Source organism: Jaculus jaculus, chromosome 7, assembly GCF_020740685.1.
Source record: "Jaculus jaculus isolate mJacJac1 chromosome 7, mJacJac1.mat.Y.cur, whole genome shotgun sequence".
NCBI classification, from domain to species: Eukaryota; Metazoa; Chordata; class Mammalia; order Rodentia; family Dipodidae; genus Jaculus; species Jaculus jaculus.
In genome coordinates this window covers 23697313-23708420 of record NC_059108.1, presented here as the reverse complement: position 1 = coordinate 23708420, position 11108 = coordinate 23697313, and the positions used below count along the sequence as shown (strand labels likewise).

At 46.3% G+C, this 11108-nt stretch overlaps 1 protein-coding gene across 2 annotated transcripts in view; it reads left to right on the top strand.

Annotated features, from left to right (window-relative positions):
- The first annotated feature begins 2499 nt into the window (after nt 1-2499).
- Nucleotides 2500-11108, top strand: part of Rnaseh2b (ribonuclease H2 subunit B) — a 79843-nt gene continuing 71234 nt past the window's right edge. For both annotated transcript variants that reach the window (XM_045155296.1, XM_045155293.1), the window contains exon 1: nt 2500-2566. In XM_045155296.1, the coding sequence (XP_045011231.1) occupies nt 2512-2566 (55 nt within the window). In that variant the 5' untranslated portion in view covers nt 2500-2511. The remainder of the gene's footprint in view (nt 2567-11108) is intronic.

Sequence of the window (11108 nt, the reverse complement as noted above, 5' to 3'; positions counted from 1 at the left end):
GAACCGGGGTCCTTAGGCTTCACAGGCAAGCGCTTAACTGCTAAGCCACCTCTCCAGCCCTGCCACAGGCTTTTGACTAGGTTTTTAGTACCAGGCATGAATCCTCTCCCTCTATGGAGCCAGCCTCCAGTAAAACCCAATACAAGAGCTATTGGATTTCCCCATCACCATTGCCACCAGTTGGCACATTTGGCCTGGTTGGTCAGCTATAAGGCTTGCAGGGTTCAGTGCTGGTTAATACTGTTGATGGCTTCTCTCCCCCAAACTGCTGCATTCTGCGTAGCTCTTTCTAGCATCTTGACAACGAGTCAACAGGGATGAGGCTTCCAGCTCAGTTCCAATTTGATTGTGAGTTGCAGCCCAAGCATGTGGTGTCTTCAGCAATAGGGTCTTACCATCCAGTTCTGGAGGGCAACCAAGGACCTTGTCAATAGCCCGTAAAGCTCTGAGGGCATCATAGGTCTCCCTGGCCAACAACCACTGGAAGCTATCCCACTCTTGGCACTGAAATTTTTCTCATATATGGCTTCCATGAACAGCAGTATCTGCCCACAGCGTACCTCTGTCCTCACTCTCTCTTATTTTAACCAAAACTGTTTTTACAGTAAGAACAACTGCATAAAAATACATGTCTTATATACATTTACCCTAATGTATGACAAAGCAAGGGAACTGTGGCTAACATTTCTCCTGTAGCTGTCAGTAACCACCACTGTGTGTCTGTGGAGCTGGGCTGCACACTGTAGCTTTTCTTACAGCATAGCACTGCAGGAGGGGAATGCCAGAGCAATACCAATCTACTACCAGCCCCAGTTGGCAACAAGGAGCCTCTCCCCATGAAAAAGGCCTCTTTCCCATCCCAGTGAGCTGTAGTCAATTTCTGTGAGACTTCTCACACCATGGGAAGCAGGCTTGAAATCAATCTATTCACAAAGCTGAGACAGAGCTGCTGAATTCAACCGTCTTTAGGATTGAACAACAACAACAACAAAAAAAAAACACGTGTGGTGGTGTAGACCTTTATTCACAGCACTCAGGAAGCACAGGTAGGAGGATCACAAGTTCAAGGCCATCCTGAGACTACATAGTGAATTCCAGCTCAGCCTGGGCTACAGCAAGACCCTACCTCAAACAAACAAACAAACAAACAAACACCAACCAAACAAACAAAAAAGATTACACAATAACAAAATCAAACTGCTTAAGAGTTATGTATATTATTCCCCCCCCCAATACATTTTTCCTGAAAAAGATAAGACATATCAACTTGTATTTGCAAGTGAAACTTCTGGAAATGCAGGTAAGAAATGTTATCAGTAACTGCCCTTGGGGACTAGGGATCTAAGTTAGAGAGAGAACATACTATTCTTTAAAAGAAGTATCTTAAACTGGGTGTGGCTCATTCCTTTAATCCTAACACAAGGGAGGCTGAGGTCGGAGGTCTGAAGTAAATCAGAAACCAACCTGGACTACAGATTGAGTTTCAGGTCCTGCTTGGCTAGAGTGAGCCCTTGACTCAGGGGAAGAAGAAGAAGAAGAGGGAAAAAAAAAGTATCTTTTGTTTCAAAAACCATGTACCGAGCATTAATTTTTCAATTCAATTTTAGCTTTAAATTAAAAAAAATATTTTATTTATGAGAGAGAGGGACAGAGCGCCTCTTCTCACTGCAAATGAATTCCGGGTACACGTGCCACTCTGTGTAGCTGGCACCCCAACTAGTGGGGCTTTATAAGCCAACGGGTGGCTTTTAACCGCTAAGCCATCTCTTCAACCCTGGTTCTAAAAATCTGAAACCCCCAAGTTCCATTATCTCAACGTATAAGACATCACCGTCCAGCGTCATCTTAAGCCCAGCGTGGTGGCTGGCGGACCCCTAAGACTCTCCACCCCGTGACAAGTTCCCATCCAGAGTGGCAGTGTCATGTTGGGCTACGTAGTGAGATCCTGTGCAAAAACAAAACAAAACAAAACAAACAAACACGTCTTGTAAACTCACTGCAAAAAGTGAGTGGAAATAACAAGTTCATGCGCTTGAGGCCCGCTGAACCGGCATTGGGAGCCACCCACGGGAATTCCGGGGCAGAAGATGGCAACAACTGCTCGCCAACTTGCAGGGAGCAGGCCTCAGACTGGGAGAGGGATGTGAACGCTGTTCGCTAACAAGCCCTCCTTCCCTGCCGGGGGGTCCTCGGGGTGCAAAAGCGGGCATCCTCCTCCATCCGCGGGGCGCCCCGCCCGCCGCCCCGCGCGCGCGCGCACACCTCCCCGGGCCCGGGAGCGCGGGCGCGCGCCGACCCTGCCCCCGCCGCGGACGCCCGCGCGCCCGCAGACCCGACCCCGGCAGCCCGGCGCTAAATTTAAAACCGTCCCCCCACCGTCGACTAGCAGCCGGGTCCCGGAAACCGAGCCGAGCGAGCTCGAGCCTCCGCGCCGCCGCCGGAACAGCCTCCATTTCCGGCGGCCCGGGCCTGCAGGCTCCCCGCGCTTCTGACCCGGAGGCGGCGCGCGACATGGCCGCGGCCGTGGACGCCGCCGGCGCCCCGCAGCACGTGTTCCTGCTCCCAGGTAACTTGTCCGCGCCGGCGCCCGGCGGCCCCCCGGCCCGCCCGCGCCCCGCCGGCTCGCGCTCCCCGCCCCGGGGCTGCTCGCGCCGCAAACGTCCGGCTGCGCCTCTCGCTGGCACGCCGCAGCCTGCAGCAGCAGCAGCAGCAGCAGCAGCAGCAGCAGCAGCAGCAGCGGCTGCGACCTCAAGGCCAAAAGGGTCCCAACCGGATCCCACGGGGATCCATGTAGCCGGCTGAGCCCACCGGCCTGCGGCGGGGTCCCCTTGGTGTTTCTCTCCAGTGCGCTCTAGTGCACTGCTCTTGGGGGTCACTTGGTCTCTCTCTCGACTAGGCAGCTGTCCCGACATCTGGAATCATACTAGGAACCAGAGGTGGCTGTGGTGCCTGGCCTTGAACAAGGCTCCCGACCGGGATTAGGCCCTGCATGGCCAGGCTTCAGTGAGGAAGCTGGAGGGGTGGTGCTTGGCATTTGGGGCAGATACTGACCGACAGGAAGGTGACCTCTGTTCAGGGCACTAGGAGGGATCTATTAAGTGGCACATTAGAATAAACCCGGATTAGGGAGTGCAATAAAAAAAATTGGCTGTTTTTTATGTATTTGAGAGAGATAAAAGAAGCAGAGGGAGAAAGAGCTACGTCCCAGGGCCTCCAGCCACTGCTAACAGAAGTCCAGAAACATGCACCATCTTGTGCATCTGGCTGGCTAACGTGGGTCCTGGGGAACTGAATCTGGGTCCTTAGGTTTCACAGCAAGTGCCTTAGCCGCTAAGCCATTTCTCCAGTCCTTGACTGATTTTTAGATGATATATTTGACGGTATAACGTTGGAGAAGAAGAAGTACTCTGTGCACCTTAATTTTGAGTTTTAGTTCAGCAAGCCTTTTATTTTTTTTTACAATAAATATACTCTGATAGGATATAGTTGCCCAGTAATCTGGATTTTTATATAAATATTGAAAGTCTCCTTGCAGAACAGTCAGTGAAGTACATGTTGGCACTTATAACTTCCCTCTCGTAATTAGTTATACATCTTATACATGCAGCAAGTACACAGAATTTAAGCATACAACTCTTCCAACTCTTTATATGTCATGTGCCAGGTCCAGTAGAAATTCCTCAGCAGCTCCTCATAGATATTTCTAGGTTATCTCTGCTTCCCTCTGTTACCAGATTTCATTTTGGTTCTTTGGACTGCTCTAACCCTTTTCTGTCTGGCTTCTTTCTCTCAGCATAAGCATGCCTGTCAGATTTGTCCATGCTATATGTAGCATCGTTTGGTTGGTTGGTTTGTTCATTGTTGCTGTTTCCTTTCCTGAGGATGGCATGTTCCCAGTTTGCAGCTCTCAAATTACACATGGGACAACATTCTTGGGACCTTTTCTTTAAAGTTGTCAATTTGATTTATTTATTTAAGAGAGAGAAAGAAAGAGGCAGATAGAGGCAGAGATAGAATGAGCACACCAGGGCCTCTAGCCAATTGCCAACAGATGTCAGATGCGTGCACTGCCTTCGCATTTGACTTATTTGGGGACTGGGGAATTGAACCTTGGGTCCTTAGGCTTTGCAGGCAAGCGCCTTAACCACTAAGCTATCTCTCCAGCCCATTCTTGGGGCTTTTGATGGGCATTGATCTTTATTGTTGTAGGGTGTCTGTACTCTAGAGTAGAGTAACTGGTCCCAAATGCTTGTGTATTTAGCTGCAAAATGGTTTTCCAAAGTGGTTGCACCAGTTTGCCCTCCAACCAGCAGTGTATGAGTGTTCCTGTTGTTCTACAGCCAAACGATAAAGGTGCTTGAATGTAAAGCAGATAATGCAAAATTCGGGGTTTTGATAGTCTATCCAAGGGCCAGCTGTAGAAAAAAAAATCCACTTCTCTCATATCACTACAATTGGATTTCCAGAGTAAGAACTCTAATCACTATTTAGGTATATAACAGGGGATGATAATTTGAGTTTCTCATTGAGAAAGGTTCAACCACGTCTTCGTTTCTCTTTCTTTTTTCTAAATCTTTCTGTGTGTTCCTGTGTGTGAGTGGGTATGTGCCTGTGGAGGTAGGGGACAACCTCAGGAGTCTGTCCTCCCCTACCGTGTTTGAAACAGCATCTTGTCTTTCACTGCTGTGTACGTCAAGCTCCCTGGACTGTGAGCTTCAGGGCTTCTCCTGCCTCTGCCTCCCACGTCAGCGTCACCGTCAGCGTGCTGGGATTACAGAGGCATACAACCACGTCCAGCGTTTTTGTGGGAACTGGGGAGCTGAATTCAGGTTGTCATGCTTGTGCACCAAGTGTTTTTACACACGGAGAACACTTCTCAACTCCCAAGTTCTCCAAAGTGTGTCATAATTGCATGAAATATAGAGCCTCTAGTATTGAGTGCATCCCTGAAAATGAGAGGTTTGTTGTATCTGCAGGGTGATGAGAAGAACTTCAGCCTAGTTCCTATTCAAAACAGAGTTGCATGATCACATTTTAACTCCCCCGGGGAGGCTGAATGGCTGTTAAGAACTGATCGAACTGTGTGGTCAGTGTTCTGTGACAGTTAAAACTTGAGCTTCCTGCCTTCTTCTGTTTTTCCAGCTGGCCTTTAGTGCCACCTGCAGGCTCTAAGGGTGCAAGGCTGGTTTGATAGCTGCTAGGTGTGTCTCTGCTCAAACAGTAACCCAGGACATGGGAACAGGATTCCAACCATAGAGGTTGTAATTCGGTAGGTCCTGGGCCGGGGTCCAAGAAGGTATAAGAAAGTACATTTCTGACAAGTTCCTATTCAATGCTGCTGCTAATGGCTGGAATGAGGACCAGGCCTTAGGGACTAGGTCAGGGTGTGAGAACTCCGGCCTCAGTTTTGACGCTCTGTGATAAGCTAGCGTTGACATAGTCAGATGAGTATGAGGCCTGTTTCCACAGTATCTGTTGTTTCTTCTAGCAGGTGGGAAGTCTTCCCAGTTAGTTATGCACAGTGAGCACTTCATAGCAAGGTTGAGCCCTTCATAAAGAAAATGAGGATTATAAAAAAAACATTGCCAAGAGTATGTGGTGAGGTGGTTTTTTACTAAGGTTTAGAAAACTGAGAGCGCCGAGCTGAAAAGGGAGCGAATTATCTGGCAGGTCAAAGAACTCACGAGAAAGGAGGGATCTTGTGAAGTGTGCAGCCACCTACCCTGTGATGGCGCGTTTCCCCAGCATTTGTGTTACGTATCGGGTTGTTTGTAGCAGTGCCGAGTTACATCATGGAGGATGGATCTAAGCTGATTGCAGGTCACTTTTCCTTCAGTTACACTTTTGAGAATCTGAGCATCCCAGATAAAAAGAACTTGGAATTTAGAGGACATGCTGTGAGGAACTCAGACTCCGACCCAGACTCGGTTTTCATATAGGCAGGCGAAGACAGAACTGCTTCCTTGTGCAGTATCATAGACCTTGTTTTCATTTGTGATGAGCTTGACTGTTTCTCTGAAAAGGCCTGGAAACGCTAGTGTTTGTTGTTGTAGTTACACTAAGTGGCCACTAACATCTCTACTTTTTAGAACATGCTAGGAGAATCCACCCCTCTTTGCTGCCAAAAAAAAAAAAAAAAAAAAAAAAGTAAATGTTGAGCCATATTTTTCATAGTTTTCCGTGGTCGAGTGTGTGTTCTTTTGTCAGTTCTACTAAGCCTTGGGTGGGTGTGAGATCAGCTAGGAACACGTGAGCCAGGTGTGGAGTAGGGTGTGGCCATTGCTGATAAGGACATCACTCACGTCCTGGGAATGGCTCAAACGTCGGGAAACCCTAGTGCTATATGAAGGGAAGAATGGAGATATTCCAAAATAAAACGGATGAACAGAAAAATAAAAAAAATAACAACACCCAAATAATGACCCCAAACCAACCAAGCACCCCAAGCTCCTTTGGATCCACTTAGCTCAACAAAATATCCCTAATTAGCTTCCCGAGTGAAAAAGTCCCCAGACCACACTGGGGACATTCAGATCAAATCAGATCTTCAGTTATAGACAAGTTTTGTAATAATGTTATTCCCGTTTTTTGAAAGTACATGCTAAGAGATATTAAAATGCATGCTAAAGGACAGATGATATTTGTTACTTATTTCCCCACAGGTAGCACAAGTGCTGATCAGTATTTTAGGGGTATGTTTTGGGAGATAAGAAACCCAGGCCTGCCACATTAGATATTTCAAGTATAACAACAGCTTTCTGGCTGGGGTGTCATGATAATCTAACATCAGAATTGCCCGTCCAAACGCAAAGCAAAAATAAAAGTGAAAGCATTGTAGAACAGGGTTCTCATTAAAAGATTAAAAAGAAATCATATTTAAAAGAAAGTTAATTTTCCTATTTAGTTAATATTTACATGGTTTTTATTTTATTTTATTTCTCCCTCCCTGCATAGGCTAGGAAGGGGTGCTTCCTTTCTTTCTTTTTTTTCCAATTTTTACTTATTTATTAGAGATAGAACGCGTGAGAGAAAGAGAGTGAGAATGGGTGTGCCAGGCCCTCTAGCCACTGCAAATGAACTCCAGACACATGCGCCAACCAACATGTTCATCTGGCTTATGTGGGATATGGAGAACCAAACCGGGGTCCTTAAGCTTCGCAAGCCTGTGCCTTAACCACTAAGCCGTCTCTCCAGCCCTACATGGTTATTTTTGATTATAGCCTTATAACTTTTTTTTTTGTTTGTTTGTTTGTTTTTTTGTTTTTTTTTTTAATTTTTATTAACATTTTCCATGATTATAAAATATATCCCATGGTAATTCCCTCCCTCCCCACCCCCACACTTTCCCATTTGAAATTCCATTCTCCATCATATTACCTCCCCATTACAATCATTGTAATTACATCTTATAACTTTTTATAAGCCCAGAATAAACACATCTTTGGGATGGCGGGACAAGAAAGAAAGTAAAAGTATAAAGTATATGACAAAGGAAAAACTACTATAAACCTCACTGACTTTTCAGTGTTCCTAAAAGAAAAAAGAAAATCCACTTTTCCTCTTTAACCTAAGAGTGAGCATATGGTTAATCTTAGAAGGAAAATGGAAGCAGGTTTTTTTGTTTTGCCCTTTGTCAAAACACTTTGCATATGTGTAGTGTGTGTGTGTGTGTGTGTGTGTGTGTGTGTGTGTGTGTTTTATGCCTTGAGGGGTGAAAGCCACCCTTCCCTTGGCAGGTGATAGCACCTGGCCCGTCCAACTGTGGACCTGAGATGGCCTCTGAATAACTCCGCTTGACTTCTTGGAAGACACCCCACCCCGTTTGCTTGGTAGGCTCCTGCAGGCAGTTTCTGTGTTGTCCAGCGCGGAGCGTGTTTAACATTTTCCACACGAATCTGGCTTTGTTTTTACACAACATTTTTTGGTGGGGCCCAGCTGACCTTTCTCAGATGGCCACTGGATCTGATCCCCTGGCTATTGAGCACGTTCTGAATTGATGGGCTGCGTCAGTTGCCAGTTGGTAATCTGGCTGTGGGTGTAATCTTGTCCTCTTAGTAATTGTTCCAAAAGACCTGGAACAAGTAAGAACTCATGGCTCCCACAGATTTATCCCCCAGGGCAGAAAAAATATCATAAAGGAAAGTAAGCAGTGGTCATAATTTTTTATTTGCATAGCAGGCTAGAGACTTCAAGGGTTGCCACATCTTCTAGCCTTAACTATGATGTTAGAAAACAAACAGCTCTACCAACGCTGCTTAAAGCCCAGCTGTAATAAAAGACACCTGGAAAGTAGGGCTTACCATTTATTAATTCTGTGTCTTCAGACAAATTGCTTCTGTATTGCAAAGCCTCTATTCTTCGTTTCTTTTTTTCATTTAAAAAAATTTATTAGAGAGAGAGAGAGAGAGAGAGAGAGAGAGAGATTATATGGGTATGCCAAGACCTCCTGACACTGTAAACAAACCCTGGATGCTTAACTCACTTTGTGTGTCTGACATTACACAGTTACTGGCAAATCGAACCCCAGCAGTCAGGTTTTGAAAGCAAGTGCCTTTAACCACTGAGCGATCCCTCCATCCCCCGTGTTCTGCATTCCTACAAGTAGGGAGAGCAAGACCAGTCTCTCAGTCTTGTTGGTGGGTTGGTGTTAACACCTACGCTCGCTTGCACCCCAAACTCTGAGCAGGCCTAGGACAGAGTAAGGTTTTTGATAAATATTTACTGTATTATCTTCCATTTCCTCCTCTGGTGACTTTGCTCATATTGTCCTTTATCTTTCCCTTGCCCTGTTTTCGGTTCTACTCATCCTTCAAGGGTAAAACTTTATTTTCCCCAAAGCCAAGCCGTATGCTCCTGTCCAACTTCTCTGTGAACCCCCGTGACTCTGTATATGCCTGGAGTCCTGGATCCACCTTCTCTGCCTGGAAAATTCCTGCCTCAATTCACCTCCATGAGGAAGCCTTCCCCACTGGGCCTCTTTGCCTGCTGGTGTTGAGGTTGATGGTCCCTGTGACGCTGCCTGCACATGTCACTGTCTCTTCTATAAACAGATGTGTGCCGAACACTTCATACATTCCAGGAGCTGGGGGGAATGTAGGCATGTCCTCCCTCGGTAGCTGTTAGCCTGTCAGAGATGGCCATGAGCTTTGGAGCCCAGCCTTTCCGGGCCCTTCTGAGAAGTGGACCATGCCACTTAAGACTTCCTTCAGCTCTTCCCTTGTGGCTCCTCGGGGAGGGGGAGGCTGTTTGCTAAAGTGGAATGGCAGCTTGGTGAAAGGGCATGTAGGGAGTCAGGTCTGCATGCTTAATGCTTGTTTCATTATGTGCTCTGAAACCAGTTAAGTGAGTAGCTTGGCCGTGGTCCCTCTTGCCAGAGCAGACTCTTACGAGCGTGCTGCGGGATCAGGCCACTTAACTTCGTTGCTGCGGATGCATTTATTTATTCACGTCCATTGGTGGGGTGCGGGCAGCGAGACAGACTCTCATATTGTAGCCCAGACTGGCCTGGAACTCACTGCGTAGCTCAAGCTGGCCTCTTAATGCATGATAGTCCTCCTACCTCATCTTCGCCAGTGAACTTTGTTGTTCTGTTAATCTCAGGTTTTGGCCCAGTAACTCTTTATTCATACAACTTTTATCCTAGTGTTTTTAAAAATAACTTAGAAAAATCAGAATAATAGTGCATACCCAGTATAGACATTTTAGTACTGTAAAGAAAAACCAAAATGCCTTGTCTATCACCTTGTTATCCAGGAATAAGTTTGGAGACATTTCCTTCCAGTCCCTTTGTGCTGTATGTATCACAAAGTGAATTCCAATGTTCTGAATCTTTCCTGTTTTTCTATTTCTGCCTTTATTTCCTACTTTAATCCTTTGCAGTGTATTAAAACATACATGGATACTGAGGAATTCATTTCCACACCAGATTAGAGAAAGGCAGTTCAAATGATTTCACAGAGTTGGGGGCTGGTATAATTTTTTTAAATTTATTTTTATATTTTATTTATTTGTTTGTTTATTTCTGGGATGGGGGAGAGAATGGATATGCCAGGACTTGTAGCCACTTCCAACAAACTCCAGGTGCATGCGCCACCTTGTGCATCTGGCTTACGTGGGTACTGAGGAATCAAACCTGAGTCCTTAGGCCTTTCAGGCAAGCACTTTAACCACTAAGCCATCCCTCTTAATTTTGATAAAAACCCAGTGATATCAACAAAGAAAGCAAGCATATTTATTTTTTGTTGTTGTTATTTGTTTGTTTTTGAGGTAGGGTCTCACTCTAGCTCAGGCTGACCTGGAATTCACTATGTAGTCTCAGGCTAGCCTCTAACTCACGGTGATCCTCCCACCTCTGCCTCCTGAGTGCTGGGATTAAAGGCATGTGCCACCACACCCGGCTGGCAAACACATTTTGAATACATACTTTGAATGATGAAGAGGAGGCATGAGTTTATGCCACAACAAACAAGTTTTGCTTCACGTGGAAAATACTGTACATTTGGGATGGGTTATCTTTAGAATGGATAGATTGAACAAACAGATGGCCACAGGAAGGTGAAGGTCAATTGACAGAGCTGTAGTGGATATGATTGCAAGCAAGGATGTTTTGAAAGCCAGCAAAACATGTTGATTTTTTGAGGACAAACCCCTGCACACTTCTCTTGTGCTCTCGGCATAAACAGGATCTAGACTGAATGTTTCCTGAGTGTGCTTCGGTATGGAAACGGGTTTTCCTCTGTGGTGGCAAAGGCTCTGGGGGTGGTGTGCTGCAAAGCCTGAACTTCTGTATTCAGAAGTAGCTTCACGTGTTCCTAGCAAGGGCCTGTTGTGCGTTGGAGCAGGGCGGTGGAGTGAGTCCGCCTTAAGGACATGGAAACGTGGTGGAGTGTAACACTGGATGCCCACAGTTTCTGCTGAGTGTTCACTTCCTCTTCTCAGACCAACTTCCTTCCCCTGGCGAGAAAGGGCCGTACCCTGAACCTATACTTCAGATCCACTGGGGGAGGCCCAGGGTTCCACTCCGAGTTTCTAAAGCAGCCTTCCTACTGGGGCCACCTGTGGACTCCCCACATATGTGGGCACAAGGTAGGAGAGGTGGAGACCAAAGG